Source organism: Suricata suricatta, chromosome 6 (genome assembly GCF_006229205.1).
Source record: "Suricata suricatta isolate VVHF042 chromosome 6, meerkat_22Aug2017_6uvM2_HiC, whole genome shotgun sequence".
Classification (NCBI taxonomy): Eukaryota; Metazoa; Chordata; class Mammalia; order Carnivora; family Herpestidae; genus Suricata; species Suricata suricatta.
In genome coordinates, this window is record NC_043705.1 from 35,355,030 (window position 1) to 35,375,398 (window position 20,369).

General features: G+C 42.0%; 1 protein-coding gene across 2 annotated transcripts in view; it reads left to right on the forward strand.

Moving 5' to 3' along the window:
• SH3RF2 (SH3 domain containing ring finger 2) overlaps positions 1-20,369 on the forward strand; it is a 119,377-nt gene that overhangs the window by 44,252 nt on the left and 54,756 nt on the right. For both annotated transcript variants that reach the window (XM_029942179.1, XM_029942178.1), the window contains exon 3: positions 19,271-19,540. In XM_029942179.1, the coding sequence (XP_029798039.1) occupies positions 19,271-19,540 (270 nt within the window). The remainder of the gene's footprint in view (positions 1-19,270; positions 19,541-20,369) is intronic.

The following is a 20,369-nucleotide window of genomic DNA, read 5'->3' on the forward strand; positions in this document are numbered from 1 at the left end:
ATTTGCAAGCTGTGGGCTGTACATCTACCCTTGCTCTGTGCCTCACACCCCTTATCTGAAGGTGGGGATAATAAAAGGAAAAGACCAACCTTATAGACTGTTCTGAGGCTTACCTGAGCTACTGCATTAGAACACAGGACTAGTTGACCAGTAAATATAATTTATAAGGAGCCCTCAATAAGGAATGAATGGTGTTGAGTTTTGTAAACGTTCAACATCCGCAACAAACAGCATAAATACATAATTATGCAACTCTAGTAAGATAGTAACAGGTCACTCACACACACACACACACACACACACACACACACACCAGTAAAGAGCCTTCCTTTGCACTTGGTGGATTTTTAGTAAATATTTGTGGAACATTAATTGACCTGAAATAGTAAGCAACTACAGCAGAGAAGGCACTCACAGAAGGCCACAAGGAAAGGGATCACTAATCAATGCAGGATGCTGCAGAGGAAGGAGGCCGGTTTTATCCTTGGATCCCACCACTTACTGATCAGCGGTGTGACCTGCAGCAGCTTACTTCTCTCTGAATCGCAAATTTCTTCGCCTGTAAATTAACAGTAACGCCTGCCTCCTAAACTGATTGTGAGGATTGAATGAGATATTCAGTCTAGATATATTTTAGCCCAGTTCCTGACCCACAGCAAACACTTATTAAATGGTGGCTCTTGTAAGCTGTTTTACACACTCACGGAGTTAAGGAGGAAAAACAAAAAGGGGATTATCTGAAATGCACTTGCCTAAAGGCCAAAATCACTAAGTGCTTAGAAACGACCTTGAATTCCCCAAATTGGGAGAAAGAAGGCCTCATTCATATGCCTGAAAGGAATTTTAAATAGTCATGTTCTAACTGGAAAAGTCAAGGAGAAATAGATGATATTAGTCATTGGCTGATAGAATATCTGAGCTGGATAGAATCTGAGACCAAGTTAGCCCGAAGCGATGTAGCCACTGTCACCCAGTTAGCCGAAGCAGGCCTAGAACATGAAACAGAATGTCACATGCCCAAGCCATCTACTTTACAGCCAGGCTCTCTAGTCACTTCTCCCCATGGTTCTCCAAGTTAAAGGCCATTTGAAACCACCCAGGACTGACCCACTGTGTGCTGCTGGGCAGGTTCTCTCATCTCAGTTAGTGCTTTATAACCAAGCATGTTGGAAAGTCCCTCTAAGGCTTGCTCACCCACTCACCACTTGCCCGAGTCTGGCTCCTACCTCTCTGTCTCTACACACACTAGGCAAAGTAAGAACTTGTTAGAGTGAAATGCATTCATGTGATAACACCTGCACGTGACCTAGGCCAACCCACACCCTCCTCTCATTTTCACATGAGAGAAATGAGGTTTGGTAAAGTTTGGCTGGGCAATTAGAGGCAAGGGATGAGTGAGCCAGGGTCAGAACTCAACTCTCATTGCCGGGCTGGGGCTCTTTTTTTAGGTCATATTGTCTCCTGCACATGCAGAAGGGACAAGGTAGCTAATGGGCGCCCATCACCTGCACTTTGCTCTGACCTGTATACAACTATCCAACACCAACTATACACAACTGATGCCTTGCTTGCATTAAATTCTCACTACACACCTGCAGTAAGAAAAGCTAGTATTTGCTGATTACCTACTATGTGCTGGGTGCTGTTCTAGGGACTTTACATGTACTTGCATAAGGTCCCCGGCCAAGGATGTACACAGGAGGCTGAATCCAGCGGACACTTACCACGCCCGGAAATGACCACATCAGCCTTGTGGTTCGAGTACCTCTTTGTGTGACTCAACTGCCCAATGAGATGTCCTTTCCAAAGATACACAAAGGCACACAGGGATGTGTGGTTAGGGGTCTTGATGTCATGCTTATGTGGCTGATCCTGTTACCATTCACTTGCTGATCTGTCATAGCTAGACAGTGGAAGAGGCAGGATTTTAACCCAGGTATTCTGACTCTAGTCCCAAAACAAGGCCTTCTTGAGAGTGGCTTGAGAAAAGCTCTAATATTACATTCCTTGAGGACAGAAATTCTGAATGCCTTATTCACTGACGTGGTCTTAGTATCCAGAACAGTGTCAGGCACTAAGTAAATTTTGTTAACTAACTGACCCCTCAATGGCTTAAGGTCACCCTGATAGTAGGAGATAATAGCTGATTTGAATGCAGATCACTCTGACTTGAAAGCTTTTGTTCTGGGGAAACCTGGGTGATTGTCCAACTTCAGCTCAGGTCAGGATTCCGTGGTTCGTAGGTTCAAGCTCTGCATCAGGCTCTGTGCTGACAGCTCAGAGCCTGGAGCCTTGAGCCTGCTTCAGATTGTGTGTGTGTGTGTGTGTGTGTGTGTGTGTGTGTGTGTGTGTGTCTTTGCCTCTTTCTCTATCAAAAATAAATAAACATTAAAAAAAAAAGCTCTTGTTCTTTCCACAGTAACATTCAGTCAGTGTTGAGCATTTGTGGAGTTTTTTCATCTCTAATTATGTACTCAAGAATCTACAGCTACAAAGATGAATAAGGTTTAGTCCCTACTCTCAAAAAATGGGATAGCAATTGTCTGCAAGAATTCATATTCCTGGAATCATATTCTCTTATTTGTTCACACAAGCCCAAATGGTAGAAGCCCATGGTACATTTTGAGCCAAGAGTGCCTGTCCTGTCTGCCAAATCCAGGATTATAAAAGTGGCCCACCAAGGTCCGCTGGCCCCGTTTACTGCCTTGTGTACACCATTGGCTGAGTGTATTCATAGAACACTGTTGCGGGGAGAATAAATTAAACTGTGCGAGCTTAGGGTCCCAGATCCGCACGCTAGCTTCTCTAGATTCCTTTGAAGCAAAAGCCACAGACCAGTTTTTATAAGGACCTCCATGCCTTCCTACTTTCTCCCTGTCTAAGGGTTTACAAAAAGTGAGAAACTGAAGTTAGAAAACTTGGCGGGGAAAGCTGCTCTTCCTAAAAGCAACAGCCATGTTCTGATGAGGAGCATTAATTCAGGATTTAACTCATTTTCCTTCCTGGTTTTGTTTTCTATAATATTTAGGAGGCAGGAGGAGGTTTGAAGAGAAGAGTGTTAAAAAAAATCTCCAAATTCATTCGTTGAATTCCACAGGACTGTGTGAGCAATCTCTTAATAATCCTACATCAATAGGAGAGAAGTTGTAACTAGTTCACTTTGTGTAATTATAGGGCAGCTTTCTGCCAGGCTTTAAAGATAGACTTTGAAATGTTGCTTTTTTCATTTGCCTCCTGCTGTGTGTGGGGAGCGGCTCAGGCTCCTGGGACACAGGCCAGAGCTAAATGGGGGCCAACTGGAGAGGGAGGCACCAAGCTTTGGTTCCTGTTTTCCTGTGCTCATGCTGCTGGGAACACAACTATCTTACCAAAATGGTCTCCTGTGGGAAGCTTGGGGCCTAAATCCTCTCATCCTGAGATCAGAGAAGAATTCAGAAAGCCATGGTCCTAATGAGCTTATGGCAAAATGTACAGCCAAAAGCTTCAGATTTCATACTAGACAGTAGTTCTCCAAGTGTGGTCCCTGACCAGCAGTATGAGGACCGCCTGGGAGCTGGTTAGAAATGGAAGTTATTGAACCCAACCCAACAAAAAACCTAATTCTGGGGCAGGCCCCAGCATTCTGTGTTGCAACAAGGCTTCCAGGTGAATCTGATATGCCCTGAAATTTGAGAAAAACTTCTAGGAACATGATGTAGAAGAGCATTATCCTACTTAGCTTTGTCCAGGTGAGAGTCCTAACTTTTAAAGAGAGATATATTCAGACGATGCGTATCTCAACATTAAGACCTCTGGAGTAGAGCAGAGAATGATTTAGATTCAGGTTCTTCCTCTCAGGAGCCATGGAGCCCTAGACAAGTTATTTCTCTGTTCTAAGCAGCAGGGTGCTGACACCTGCTTAACAAACAGCTCTCTGTGGGAACTGTAGTGTTTTCCCATTGCTGTGGTGTGAACACTCCCATCTTGGCTAATTTCAGACTACCAGCATGATGGTCAGTCAACTCACAAAATTCATGAAAATTGAACAGTTAGCTCTACCCATGTGAGCTGCTGTCAGCCCACCACTATCTCTAAGACTCAGTTTCTTCATCTGTTATAGGAATGAATTATCATATTTGCCTCATAGGTTTTTGGAACGTGGAAGTGAAAACATAGTAACAGTGGGCTTTTCTTGAGCACTTCCATGTGCCAGGCACTAAATATGTATTATCTCACTGAATCCGCTTAACCATAAATTTGCTGTTATTCCTAACATTTTATATATGGGGAAACAGCTGAAGTCACACATCCAAAATGACATAGCCAGGAAATGGGAGAGTCTCCGCTTGATTCCAGAGCCTATGTGTTAGAGACATGTGCATAGACTTCTTAGCACAGTGACTGGCACAAGGCCTCACCCAGGAAGTGGTAGCTATTTGATAGACATGAACTTCCTAAATGCCCCCTGTACTTTTGAAAGGAAAAATCAAGCGTTCATACTAAATGTAACTTCTCAGTCAAAGAAGCCACATTCATTTTATTCTGAGAGGAAGGGCCAGTGTCTTAGTCCATTTGGGCCATTCTAACAAATACCATAGACTCGGTAGGTAGCTTATAAATAGCTTAGGTGTATTTCTCATAGTTACAAATGCTGGAAGTCCAAGATCAAGGCACCAGCAGGGCCTTGATGGAAAAGCTAGGCATCTCTGTGGGGTCTGTTTTATAAAAGTACTAATCCCTTTTATAATAGCTCCACCCATATGACCTAAGCACCTCCCTAAGGCCCCACCTCCTAAGAACATAATCTTTGGGGGTCAGGATTGGAACACAGGAATTTGGGGGACACACAACAGTCAGACCATGTCAACCAGTTTGCCTAAAGGGAGAACCAGCTGTTCATGAAACAGAAGTGTGCCTACAGGCAATAGTTACAGAGAACACAGCAACTCAGATTCTCCATGCTAGAGTTGTAAGCTCCTCTTCCTCTTGCCAGATCAGTTTGGTGTATATTTTTTCCAGGTATTATCTGGGCTTATATATATGTACACATACTCATATGTAGTTTCTTATTGGGAAATAGTAACATTTTTTTATAACTTGCTTTTCTTTTTAACCTAAGAATACATCATGGACATCTTTCTGATGGCAGTCCACACTGATATATCTCATTCTCTTAAATCTGCTTGGCATCCACAGTGGTAACACACCATCATTTATTTAAACAATCCTGCCTTGACAATCTTTTATATAGATTCCTGCAAAGATCTGTAGGAGAAATTTCTAAAATTAGAATTCTTGCATCAAAAAGAAAATAGTTTAAATCTTTTTTTGGTTGTTGTTTAAATCTTGATGAATAAGCCCAAATTGCCTTCTCAAAGTGAAATTTTAAGTTCCCAACATTCAAGAAGGGAAGTGACTATTTGTCCATACTCTGACATTAGCAATCCTCTGATGATTTTTAAAACTTTTTATTATGAAAATGTCTACACATAAAATATAAAGAAATCAATAGTACTGAATCACTATGTACCAATCATGTGCCTTCCACAACCATCAACATAAGGCCAATCTTTTTTGATCTAAACCCAATTCACCTTCTCCCCCTACTAGGTTAAATTGAGACAAAGCCCATATGTCATTCTCTTTCATCTATAAAGAACTCATTAAGTACCTTTAAAAGGTAAGGACTCTATTTTAGTTTTTGAGAGAGAGAGAGAGAGAGAGAGAGAGAATGCCAGCTGGGGAGAGGGGCAGAGGGGGAGAAAGACAGAGAGAGAGAATCTCAAGCACATTCCACACTCAGGCTAGAGCCCCACATGGAGCTCAATTCCACAACCCTGGGATTCTGACCTGAGCTGAAATCAAGAGTCAGACACTCAACTGACTGAGCCACCCAGGCATCCCAGAACTCTATTTTTTTATTCAGAGCCTCAGTACCATTATCACAGCTAAAAATCCCTCATCAAATATCCAGTTGGTTTTCAAATTTCCCCAATTTAATATTTGGTTTGTTTGAATCAAGATCCACCAAAGTTCATATGTTGCATTTGGTTGACATGTCTCTTAAGTCTCTTAATCTCTAGATTTCAAATACATACATACTCTCATCTTTTTGTTCTTGTAATATATTAGAGGAATTGGGTCATTTTGTCATGCAGTTTCCCATTTTGTGAAGTTTCTTACTGCATCCCTCTGGTATCATTTAATAAGTTCTTCAGTCCTCTGTATTTCCTATAACTGATCATTAGATCTAGAGTTAGGCTCCCCAGTACAGGGGCCACAAGTCACATGTGGCTCTTTTACTTTAACTTTAGATTGATTATAAGTAAATAAAACCTAACATTGAGTTTCTCAGTTACATTAGCCACATGACAGATGCTCAGTAACCACATGAGGCTAGTGGCTACTGTATTAGTACAAAATATCCCATTTCCATCATCACAGAAAGTTCTATTGGACAGAATGCTTCTAGAGGCATCATGGGATCCTCTGGTGACTGATAAATTACTATTTTTTTCTCATATATGCTTCAGAGCAAAGATGAACACCCTGGAGTTTGCATTACTAGGCATTCTCAGGTAATGTAAGGGAAGGAACTAATGTGTGCCAGCTTCTACTCCGCCTGTTGTAAGTGGCAGCTGCCTGTGTTTTCAGAAGATGATTAGATGCCTATAATGAGTGCCTTCAGGTATGTATGAGATTCTGTGGTGTCAAAGGTCAGCAGCTCCCTGGCATGCAAGCAGCCCTGATCCTTTCCTGCCCCCTTGGAGGGAAATTAAGGGTATCAGTGCAAATCCACGATAATCTTGCAATTATTGCAGGACATGCTGGTTCCAGGATATTCCTAAACATTTCTCCTTTGTCAGAGGTGCAGGTGCTTCTGGCTAGAGCCTTCTTTCTGAACTGTGTCTTTGTCTTGGCGTGTGGGTAATGAGCATATTTCATAGTGCACCAAACAGGTTTCTCAACTTGCTTCTGTGGTATTTTGCAAAGTGCAGAAGGACCATGGGGAGGTAGGAGAGGTGAGCAGCTACAACCAACAATGGAGAAGTCTGACTGGCTGTGCATTTTAGCAGGAGCCTCCACAGATTCCTGATAAAATGTTAACCAAACTATAAGGACATGGGTGCTTTGGAGTTCATAGGAGATACTACAGAAAACAAAACATTCAGTGAAGGTTAATAGACCATCATTCATGGATTCATTCATTCTAGAAATAATCACTGGGCCAGACACTGCGCCTGGCACTCAGATCAGTGGTGAGCTAGATTAAAGTTTCTGCCCTTATGAAATCTATAGACTGCTGGGGAAGGCAGATCAATACTTTAACACCCCTGACAGACACCATGATTGGGAGACTAGAGAGTGTCATAGAACGACATGGGAGGGATCCCTGACCCAGACATGACTGTGGAGGGACATGAAGTTTAAGCTGAGACTTAGAAGACAAGTAGCAGTTGGACAGAAGGAGAGGGTGGAGTTCAGGAAGAATGTTCTGTGAAGAGCTTAAGAACTGAGCGTGCACGAGGCACTGGCAGAAGACAAAGTGTGGTCTGGCTGCAGCAGCAGTGTGAGAAGAGAATGACCAGAGTCAAGAGTAGAGAGATAATCCATCGACTGATGAATGAAAAAGATGTTATACACACACACACACACACACACACACACACACACTAGAATATTATTCAGCCATGAAAAAAGAATGAAATCTTGGCATTTATAATGACATGGATAGACCTAGAGAATATAATGCTAAGTGAAATAAGTCAGAGAAGGACAAATACCATATGATTTCAATTATATGTGGAATTTAAGAAACAAAACAAACAAGCAAAGGGAAAAAATTAGAGAGAGAAAGCAAGAAACAGACTCTTAATTATAGAGAACAAACTGACAGTTAGCAGAGGGGAGTAGTGTGGAGGGGAGGGTTAAGTAGGTGATGAGGATTTAGGGGTGCTCTTGTCTTGACGAGCAGGGTGATGTATGTATCTGTTGAATTACTATACTGTATACCTGAAATTAATATGTATGTTAACTAACTGGAATTAAAAACTTAAACAAAGAGTAGACAGATAAGAACTAAGTAAATCCCACAGTGTAAGCGTAGGTCATATCTTCCCGTGCCTCAGTTTCTTCCTTGACAAAACAGGCATAATACTGACCATGCATTGTTGTGGGTAGAGCCCAGTGACATAGCAGATGCAAAAGTATTTTCCAAACTAAATCCTAAAATCCAAGTTGTAGAAAGACAGTGGTTCTAATACGGTCCAATTCCACCTCTGGACATGGGTTAATTAGGGAGCTGTGTACTAGTGTTGGAAAAAACTACTGCTGATTCACAAAAGGCAATAAGGCACATGTCTTATGTCTTCCCAACTTCATATTCAGTAATGTCAGGTTGGTAGCCAAGGCAGGAGTACTTACACCATGAAAACTGGCAAACACTACAAATCAGAGCCTTTTGTTTGTTTGCTTGCTTTTGAGAGCTAGTTTACCAGCACACCACTCCGTGAAGGTGAAGGTGAAAGTAATGATATGAATAAGAACCTAGCACAGCCATTACCCAGGAATGGCCATCCATCACAAAAAATAGTTTTGAAAGAGTGACTCTTATCACTTTTTCTGCCATTTGAAACCGGCCTACCCAAAGCTAGCCCTTAGGAAAGAGAAGAGGAGAGCCGCTCCTTCAGGCCAGCCCATCCCCAGATGAGCCCAAGGAGTGTCAGTGACACCCAGGTCACAGAAGTGAGATTGGAGCCTCCCAGATCAACAGCTGCTGAGAGCTGCTTTCTCTGGCTCCTGGGGCCAGCGATAAATTGGATTTCAATGTTCTGAATAGGCAGAAAAAGATATCTCCTTGCTCCCTTTCCTGGAGCCACCAGCTGCTACTTTTTGTCACTCACCATGGCTGCTTGCAGTGGAGATTATATAGTTGGTGAAGAGAACATGTGGGAAAGAGTCTTCGACAGTGGGAGTCTCTAAGGCAGGTACCTACTGGAAAAACAGGGATGTGGATATGGCTCAAAACATATTTGAAACAATGGGACCTTTCTAAAGGATGACCTAGAAAAATACTATATTTATCTGTGGATATCTAAGGCTAATACTATTGCATACTCCCAATCCTGGAAAAATAAGTACCTGAGCAGGTTAGAAATTTACCTCACGACCAGCGATGGCAAAATACTGAAGTTGGAACTGAGGTTAAATGGCATGATATAGTGTTTTCTTTATTTATTTACTTACTTGCATGTTTCATTTATAGATTCAACAAGTACTTACTGAGCTTACTGGGTGCTGTTAGAATGTAAACTCCCTGCCGTAAAGGCAGAGAGCATGCCTACCTTATATACCGTAGGTGTGTCCATACATTTTAGTTGGATGAATGCATGGATAACATCACTTTGCCAGTAGTCCAGGGTATAGAGATGAACAAGCCATAGGCCCTGCTGCTACAGAGTTCAATGTCTGGAGGCCAGCATACAAGGAAACCAGCAATTACACCATGTGGAGAGGAGTGCTGTGACAGGGCCTGGCAGGGCTGCCGGGTGCAATGGCTCACAAGAAAAGGAGACAGTGAAGACGGTCTGAAGACAGAGAGGCAATACCAAAGATGTTGGCACCTATCCGGGTATGGCTTTATGGGGAAAAACAGAAAACTGTTCCCATAGTTTGAAGAATCTCACATTCCTAGGAGGATATGGGCTCTATCTCAGAGTGAAAAAGGATTGCAGATAACTTCTGGAATACTTCTAGAGCTTAAATCATCAGAGACATTTTCAATTTCTCAGGGACTTTCAGAAGGTTTTCCTAAATTTGGGATTTCTTCACAAATGACTCTCTGCCCAGTGCAACAGATGACATGTAGGTCTCCAGCATCACTCACTCCTACATGGGGAACGGCTCTATAGGCAGGCAGGTACGTCTTCTCCAAGGTCATGTCTGTCCCACTTGGTATAAATGAGAGGAATGCTCTAAATTTTCATTTGACAGAGGCAGACAAACGGCAGATTTGCTGAAGGTCCTTATAATGAAAATCTTGGCTTCAAAGACAGCCTAAATGAAAGAAAAGATTTCAAACCTTCCAGAGCTTGCTGTTTTCAACAGGGGTCATGCAGGCGTTTTCTTTGGTATCACCAAATTAAAGTGCTAGTAGGTGTGCACACACACAACGTGCAAGTCTTACAAGACTGAGATGAATTAAGAAAGAAACTGAAATCAAGATGTAACTTGTGACAGTAGAGGGCAAGCTCAGCCATCTCAATGATGCTCTTTGAAGTCATTTTCACCGAGGGTCTGGGAGCACTCCGGTCACTTCATGCCTCCCCACCACAGCCTGTCCTGCTAGTCCTTGGCTTCATTGGCAATTCTAAGAGGGACCACATTCACAGAAGTAAAGAGAACAGTAGCATAATAAATCACCTTTTATCCATGACTGACATGTCAACAGTTACCAACATTTTGCTCATTTGGTTTTGTCGCATCCATCACCTTTATTTCTGGAACGTTTTAAAGGTATTCCTGGAGCTTTAACCATTCACCTTAGGATCCTATTATGTTTAGAGTTGGGAGGAATGGTAAGAATTACTGTCTTTGCTTTGAAGTTGAGGAAACTGAGGCTCAGAGAGGTTCAGAGCCTCACTCATGGACACAAATTTGTAAGTTATGTATCACATTCCAGAGACTACACCTCCAACTCCCAACCATATGGCCTCAGCCTCAGAAATGTCTGCTGTTTGCCTGGGTTATATTGTCCCTGGCCATTCCTCCGTCAGCTGCAAAAATCTTCACATGACGGTGAGAAAAAAAGCTTGGGGGAGGAAGCCAGTGTACATGTAAGCAGAGCTTTTTATGTTTTTCTTCTTCAGCCAGGAAGGTGGTGATGGTAGGAGAGTCATTTGAATCATCTTTCCTCCCTCTGCATGCTGGATTTGGCTCAGGCTTTTAAGTCATATGGAAAGAGATTCATTCACCATGTGCCACACCTGTTGGAAAAGCTCACTCTGGAAATAAGGATAATGGAAGGGAGCAGAATTTCCTCCTAGGGTATGATAATACTGCCCCCCGCCTTGTCCGTCAGCCTCCCAGGTACCTCTGGCCCTTCCTCACAGGTGCCTATGCTCTCCTAGGAAAAGAGATTACAATGGAAACGTTTTGATTCACTAGAGAATTCCATGCTATCCCATTGAGCAGCTCTGGGACCTGGCACCCAGCCCATTTCAAAAGCAATCCCATGCTATTTATTAAGAACCAGCTTATGTTAGGAGTCAGGGATATGGCTATGAACATATCTGTGATTACCTCCTATGATAGGAGAATGAGATTACCTCAAAGCAATCTCAAAGAAATGTTTACAGGAGAAAAACAAAAGCATGCTAAGGGTAACCTTAGCTAAAATGGGGCTGAGGATTGTGAATGGTTCTTTCTCTGTCCCCTGGCATGAACTTCTGCCTCTCATACTTTTTCCTGCTCTAAGACCCTTGATAACCTAGGAAAGAGGCAGGAGGAACCAAAGGAAAGAAGCTTGGCATATCCTTGGTACTTGATTGATATTTGATTGAGAGAAGAAGGCAAGAATGCCTTGCCCACTGATTAAAAGTGGCAAGAGATAGATAACAAAGAAAAATATCAAACTTCAGTGTCACAGCTCTGTACCCAGGACTGGAAGGAGAGAGGTCTGAGACAAAAGACCAAAGGAAGATGATATAAAGAGAAAGATCCATGACAAAAGTCATGGAACAGAATGGACTTCTGGATGTAGATACAGGACCAATAAAAAGAACCTTCCCTACACTGGTTCCCTTGCCATTTCTCGTCGCCCTATTCTTTTCCTCCATAACACTTACTCCAAATTGTAATTGTATCTTTAGTTATAAGTTTAATCTTTGTTTCCACAACTAGACAATACCTGGCATTTAAATGAATCATTTATTGAATGAATGACAAGTAGGACTGGAAAAGTCAGGCCAGAAGATGTAACAGCAAGCTCATTTCTCCTCTCCTCCTTTGGGCAAAATTTACTGAACACCTATTTTCCAAGCATCCTACAAACACTCTTTGTGATTTATTTCATTAGTCCTCCTAGCAAACCCAGGAATAAGTGTGTTCATAGGTCCCCAAGACCCCTTCAGATTCAGTGATTCACTAGAAGGCCTCAAAGAACTCAGCATGTTGTTACACTCACAGTCACAATTTATGACAGTGAAAGAAGACATATTAAAGTCAGAATCTGAAAAAAACACTTAGGGCAGAGTCCAGAAAAGACCAGTCACAAGGTTTTGGTGGTCCTCTTCCAAAGGAGTTCCACAGACAACACTTATTTCACTCAATGACAATGTATGGTGGCACCCATGAAGTATTGCCAACCAGGAAAACTCACCCAAGACTTGATGTCTGGGGTTTTTATTGGAGGCCAATCAGGTAGGCATGACCAGCCTCCCTTGTGGTTGACTTCAGTCTTTATTTCCTCCAGAGGTCAAGGTTCTACCAGCGCATGATTCCAGCCTCTCACCATAAATCACAGTGTTAGCTTAGACTGTCCGATGTGTCCCAAGGTCCCAAGTACACAAAATCCCTCTTAAACAGGCAGGATATTCCCAGGGCTTAGAGGCTATCACCCAGGTCAACTGCCAAATATTTCATTGGAATAGGCAGGGTTTGAATAACCCATACTCGCTGAGTGTACTGCACAGAGAGGTATAGTGTTAGTCTCAATTTGTGGCTAATCTAAACTAAGGATCATGAAGGCTAAGTGATTTAGTCAAATTTACAAGAGCCAGAATGCAAACAGGCATCCTACTTGATGCTAACATCTATGTTCCATTGCACTCTTGTATCTCCCTTAAACAAGTAAAATTCTCTATGAAGAAAGTAACTCACAAAGAGTGTCTCATAAGCATAGCCTCAAGTATGAATGGCCCAGATTCACAGGTTTCCACTTAGGAAAAGCATAATACTATGAACCTTCTGGTGATCTCAAATCCTCAACTAGCAGATGGTCTTGATCCTGTTGGGCACTGGAACAGCCTCCCTTCTCACCAGAGGAGACAAAGCACGTGCACAAGGGCCAGCCAGCACTTTCTAACATACACTCCAATGCCCAAAATTATCTTTAAAAAGATTACCATGGGGAGGGAGGGAGGGAGGGTGGTCCAATTGGCTAAGCAGCAGCTAGGAAGTTGAGATCCAGGACAGTTAGTTGACCCTTTGTCTCACTGATAGAGTAAAATCGCATTTATCTTACCCAGCATTCCCATGGCCTGTTCTGCTAATCCTGCAGAGTGGTCCAGATGCAAATACAGAATGACATTAGCAGATAAAGCTTCTGAGAAGCCAGTCAGCAAAGAAACCTATGTGACTTTTTTTAACTCACTGTTTCCTGTACTTGAGTATGGAATGCTTTTCCGAGGATGTGTAGATAAATTATTAAAATTTAGGACAATTTGGAAAATATGGTCCAAACATCCTTTCTTTATTTCCCAGTTTATGCCAATAAACCTACTTTCAAATTATTATTATCAGTCATATTTATTCACCTGGCACATATCCTTTTCCTCCAGGAATGGCAATTTCTGGATATTTCCTGATTAATTCACAAATTCATTCATTCTTCCAGCATTTATCAAATACCTGCTTGTCTCCAGGTCTCAGAGACAGAGATACAGAGGTGCTTTACACACATCTGAACTCTCCAGCAGAGAATTCATAGCCTAGTGTATAATAACTCAAGCCAAAGGCCAGGATGGTTTTTCTTGCCTCCATTCTCCAATAATGGGTGATCTCACGACCAGCTCAGGGAGGTAATCACTTGGCTCCACATGTTGATTTTGGCTCCATCTGATGCCAGGAGAAGAGAGAAGCAGGTCAAACCCTTTCTAAACTAGTGGGGAGTGTCACCAGTACATGGTGAAGAGCTCAGTACATAGTAGCACATGGAGTTCTCATCCCAGCTGGAACTTTTCCTCTGTACAGTGGTGGTTCTGTCCCACTTGGGCTCCTTTTCTCTGACCCTGCTATCATCGGCATTCCTCCTTCAGTATTTTCAAATTGGAAATAAGCTCAGAGCTTATTGGCAAATAGACTTCCTGCTGTTTCTCAGTTCTATTATTTGGCTATTCCATTGTTATGCAGTCTTATTGTTTCTGGGTTTTTAATATGTACTAGTCAAGACTTGTTTGGTTTCAAGTGTCAGAAAGTAACTCCCAAGTAGTTTAAGTAATAAAGAAAACATTGCAGACATGATCTTATCTGACTAAATATCCTTCAAGCACAGCTGGATCTAGGCATTCAAATTTTATTGTCTAGGCTCTTTTCTATCTAGTTCTTTTATCTATCCATTCCTCTATTTCTGCTGCTTCCTGTGACTTCATTCAGGAAGATGTGTCTACTGGTCACCACTAATACTCCAAGGTGTATCTCCTCAAGGCATATGATCCAAGAGAGCATGTATATATCAAACCTCTGAAGGGTGCCTGGGTGGCTCAGTCGGTTAATCCTCCGACTTCGGCTCAGGTCAGATCTCACGTTCGTGGGTTCGAGCCCCGCATCAGGCTCTGTGCTGACCGCTAGCTCAGAGCCTGGAGCCTGCTTCCGGTTCTGTGTCTCCTTCTCTCTCTGCCCCTCTCCCTCTCATGCTCTGTCTCTCCCTGTATCAAAAATAAAATAAAACATTAAAAAAAAAAAAACCTCTGAGAAGATTCTGGTTGGCCCTGTTTGTGGCAGATGACTACTCTGTACAAAGCACTATGCTAGGGAGTTTTGGGTGCCCTGGCTGGCCTGAGCCACATACCCGTTGTGTGTGTATGACCAGAGTGAATGGTATGCCATTCAGAAGATGAGAGCAAACAGGTGGTTCCTCGGAGAAGGAATGCTTGCAATAATTTTACTACTAACATTCATCACTACAACATACTTTTTAAAAAATACAATTTATTGTCAAGTTAGCTAACATGTGGTGTATATAGTATGCTCTTGGCTTCGGGAGTAGATTCCCATGATTTATTGTTTCCGTAAAACATCCAGTCCTCATCCCATGCTAATGCCTCTGCATGACCTTGCTTCTTTGTTTCTTGGTTCCATGCATTATTCCTCCATCAAAACCATGGCCCTCAGGGGTCTCAGACCCTACTGCGATGACAAATGAATAGAAAAAGTACCAGACCATAGGCCTTTTGAATCTCAGAAAAGGAAAGCTTTTGGGGCACATGTCAGCTTCCATTGGATCATCTGGCTTTCTGAAAATCACCAGGAAAAAGAGTTTGGTAATGGCTTGACTTTGAGACCTCCACACCCACTTTATCCCCATTCCCCCTCCCACCCAGACCTATAGAGACAGAAAACAATTGTGGGTGATAAAAGCTATTACCAACAATGTGACGGGTGATAGCTGATGTGGAACTCAGAGTCATTTTCCCCTGAAAGAATAGTTGAGAACCGGATAGAATCAACCAGCTGAGTCTCTTCAGGTGCTTAACTTTTATGTGAGGGCTCAGGGGTTCAATAATTCATGCTAATGCAGCCAGCAGCAAGCAAATTGCATTCACACTATATTCAGATTGTTATTATGAAACAGAGCCCCAAATGAGTTTTATGATCGAAAAACATACTTGGTGACTTCTGCTGGATGAAAGAGAATGAGGATGATAGAAACACCAGGACTTGAGGTCAAAAGAGCCTAAGTCAGTGTCAGGGTTGCCACACACTGGCTGCGTGACCCTGCGTGATAACATTGAGCATCTCAGAACTTTTGTTTCTTCATCGATACAATGCAGTGACACCATCCACTTCATAGGATTTTGAGATCATATGAATGACATTATACATGGAGAGTGCAGGAAAGCTGTAATGTGAGACAAATTTCTGTGGCCTGCCAGTACCAGGGTAAATGTTAATTTCCTTCCTTTCTTCAGATTCTCTCCCTCTCTCTGCCCCCACCCTCCTCACCAGCCTTTATTCAGCAGGAAGTCAACAGTTCCTGTAAGTATGAATGTAGAACTGAGAATACCAGGGGAGGTTGAAGAGAAAGAAGATGTTAAAAATGGATTGACAGTTCGCTTCCATAATATCTACCTGTACTGAGGGGAGATGGAGAAGAGATGAAGATGACAAGACAATTAGAACTATCTCAGGGTTTCAAAGTTCATACATCTTCAAAAAGATGCAGTGCCATTTCAGTTTTAATATACTTGCTTAGTAGTCATTAAAATATATAGCCACCTGCACTGAATGTCTTCCAGAAAAGAATGAAAAAAGGCAGCTTAGCCATTCACAAAGCCTGCATCAAAATGCCATTGCTCCCATTTCAGTTAGAATAAGGTGTAACTCAGACAAGGGTATCAAACTTGGAAACGGGGGAGCTTGATGCAAATGTAGCTACTTGAATCACACTCCAAGAGATTCTGGTCAAGTAGATCAGGGATGGAGTCCTGGAGTCTGAATTTTGAACATCTCCCAGGAGTCTGAGACAGGTGAACCTTTATTTTGAAAAACACTAACTTGGGCTCTTCGGGATAGACAAACGCGACCTCAAATCCTGAACCCATCACTTTCTATCTTCATGAACTTGGGCAATTTTGTAACTTCTCTGATACATGGTTTTCTAATCACAGGTTGGCATGAGAGTAAATAAGACATATTGAGATACAGTGTGGAGTGCCTACCACAATGCCTGGCCCATAGGAAGGAGCACTCAATAAACTGACACTATCCTTATTGTGCAAGTCAAAGAAAGGGGCTTCCATTCCTTTTTTCTTAATTTTTTTTTCATTCTTCCTCCCTTTCTTTTACAAATCCAAAACTAATAGGGCATTTAGCAAAATGGACAAAAGTCTGGAAGTAAAAGTAGTCCAGGACTTGTGTGGCAGCTTTGCAGCCCAGACTACTTCCTTCTCTCTTTTAGTGTGACCCTCATCCTCACTGTTCAGGATGGCAGCTAGCACTCCCGCAATCATGTCTGCATTCCATATAGCAAAGTGGAGGAAAGGAAAGAAAAAAACACAGTTTCTTTCAGTAACAACACTTCCTAAAATTCACTTATACCCCAATGGCCAAAACTTAACTTCCCGGGGGGCTAGAAAATGTGACCAGTGTTCCAGGTGGCTGTGGACCCCCCAAAATGTGATTTATTTTACAATGGACAATTGGGAGAAAGAGTATGGAGGGACCACAATTGTTCCCTGCTATACCCAACCCTGGGAGTCTAACAGATTCAGATCTCTCTTCAGAAATCTCTGCTCTCATTCTGCTTCCACCTGCTTCTTTCTTAGATAAGAAAATTTTCCAAAAAAGTAGTTGTAAAGTCTGTTGATCCTACTCAGCTTGGCTTGTTCTCTTCCTAAATTGCTTCCATACCTTTTATGTTTCATTCCCCCGTTTTATTTGTTTTATTTCTACAATCATATTTTTTTTTCAATTTACTTTTTTATATAATCTCCATACCCAACATGGGGCTCAAACTCATGAGCCAGAGATCAAGAGCCAAATGGTCTACTATCTAAGCTAGCCAGGCACCCTTATACTATCCAATTTTAATAGACAATGCAATTATTTCATGGTAGAAAAGTTAGAAAGCATGGCTGAGCACTTAGAGAAACGTTTTTTTTTTTTAATTTTCAAAAATATCACCGCCTAGAAATAATCACTCTTAAAATGCTGGGATGGGCCTCCAGCATTTGCTCAAGGTAAAAATATACACGTGTGTTCACAAGGAAAGCCGAGTTTTCATTTGTAAGGAAAACAAAACCATTTTTAACCTCTTCTATTAAATTTAGTATGTATCAGGAGTAATTCTCATATAGATTCTCTCATCAATTTTAATGACTTCAGGGTTTTCCACTGTGTGTGGGTGTATCATAATTTATTCAACCAATTCCATTTATAATCTCCACAATGCCGTGCTAAACCTCCTAGCCCACACATCTTTGCTCACGTGTCCACAAGTTTCCCAAGGATGAGCTAGTTCCTGTGGTTTTCTTTTTCCCTGGGCTCTCTCTACTGTATCCAGGGGCCAGCAGACAAGCACCTCTCTACCACCCGGTCAGCAAGGGACTGTTTAGATCTTGTCTCTACTCCTAAACTGCTTGAAATTCTTTTTCAAACACCATTGTGGCCTCAGAAGATCCTTAGAGAACTGAAATACTGCCAGCTTACATCCCCTTATGAATAGCAAGACCGCCTGAGAGAGGGGACTACTTCACCCCATTGCTGAGGAAAGCACAAAATAAAATACAAGCCAGGTGACCCTGAAGGGAACTGATGCCAAGCAAGACCAAAATGAAGCCATTTCAGTGTGTAGAAACCAGTTTCAATTAGAAAAAAAAAATGCACTTGACTGAAATAATTATTGAGACGGACAACTAATTTGACAGCTTTTTAGCTGATTTTTTAAAGTGATGACTGATCTCTGACTAATTGTTTCTTTGTCTCAGTGCTCCCTAATGATGCAAACTCTCACAAGGTTTACACTTTCTAGACAAGGCTGAGGACAGATCATGCTGTATCACTCTCATAGAGCGCTTTCACTCCCTCTCTTTTTTAAAACTTTGTTTTAGTAATTTCTACACACAACGTGGGTCTCAAACTCACAACCCTGAGATCAAGAGTCTCATGCTCTGCCAACTGAGCCAGCCAGATGCCCCTCATACAACATTTTGTATTTTCAGGGACTTTTCACCTCAATTTTCTCCCCATCAACACCGAAGAGTAGGTAGAACTGATAATATTAGCCTTTCCCTACAGATGATGATTGTAAGAGATGCCATTTATTATGTACTATGTATGTATCAAGAAATATGCTAAATGCCTTATGAATATTATATAGTACTCACAACTGCCCTGGTAAAGCACATATTCTATTATTATCCCATTTTATAAATGGATAGATTTATGCAAGATTAATTGTGACTTGATCATGGTCACATGACAGGAAAGAGGTCAAGCCAGAATTCCAAATCAGTATTCAGGCTCCAGAAATAGTCACTGATTCACTCAAGTTCACACAGTTGTGTCCAAAATCCTGTCCCCTGTCGAGGGATTAAGAACAGGGGATCTAAAATCAGATAGTGTGATTTCCCACCTGTGTCCCCTTAGGCAAGGTACTAAACCACTCTGTGCCTCAGTTGCCCTGCTTGGATAACGCTAATAACAATGTCGATCTCAAAGGTTAAAGAAGATCACCTAGATCCAGCACTTAGCACATGGGGGGTGCTCAGTGATCAGCTACTAAAGCTACACATACCTCTATCCCTCTAATCCGTAAGCTAAGTACATATTTCACTGGTCTGTGCCGCTGCAGGTGCCAAGAGCAAAGGCCTTATGCAACTACAGAGGGCAGAATCCCGGTGACCTGAGGTTTAATAAGGGAGATGTCATCCTGCTCCGGAGACAACTGGATGAGAACTGGTACCAGGGGGAGGTCAATGGAGTCAGTGGGATCTTCCCAGCCAGCTCTGTGGAAGTCATCAAGCAGCTGCCACAGCCACCCCCGCTCTGCCGGGCCCTCTACAACTTTGACCTACGGGACAAAGACAAGAGTGAGAACCAGGACTGCCTGAGCTTCCTCAAGGTACGATTCTAGGCAGCCGTGAGGTCACCGGCGACCACACAGAGACTATGCCACAACCTGGAGAGTTTAATACTTGCTAATTTTAAAAATGTATATATATTTTACACAGAAATATTTATATGTGTGCATGTATATATGTAATGTGTGTGTGTATAATCCAAAACTAAATGGAAGTTGCCAGAGAAATCTATGAAACAGTTTGATGCAAATCCTTAAACCTTTTTTCTATTGCAATTACAAGAGTAAGTTCACCCATTCATTCACTCATTCATTCTAGTCACTTTTGAACACCTCTTCTTTGCAGGCCCTGGGGATGCAGCCTCAACAAGTCCCAGTCTCTGCCTAAGGGCAGAGTAGCAGGATAGACAGACTGGTGGACAACAGTTTACAAATACACTTTGACCGTGTACTGTGCAAAACTACAACTCTTCCCTCTTTACCCTTAATCTAAGGGCATTCTTGCTGACCAAGTTCTGAGCATCTAATTCTACTCTTCACAACATTCTATTTTATTGTAAACATTGTATCTGAAACACTCCAAACATACACAACATAATTATACCTTTATATATAAATAACCTCTTATAAGTTGTATTTTCCAAGCACATTAATTACTCTAAGATTTTTTTTTTGCTTTTTTTTATCAGATAAATCTTCACCATGTACAAGTTACAGCACTTCTGCTAAAGTCTCGACTACTTTAATTCTCTGTATTCAGTATTTATGATTCCTTAAACATTTACATTCTCTCAGAGAAGCCAAAGTTGAGGTTATTTTCACCCTTTGCCGCTTATGAAAAGTACATCAGTACTAGAAGTGGTGCTGGTAT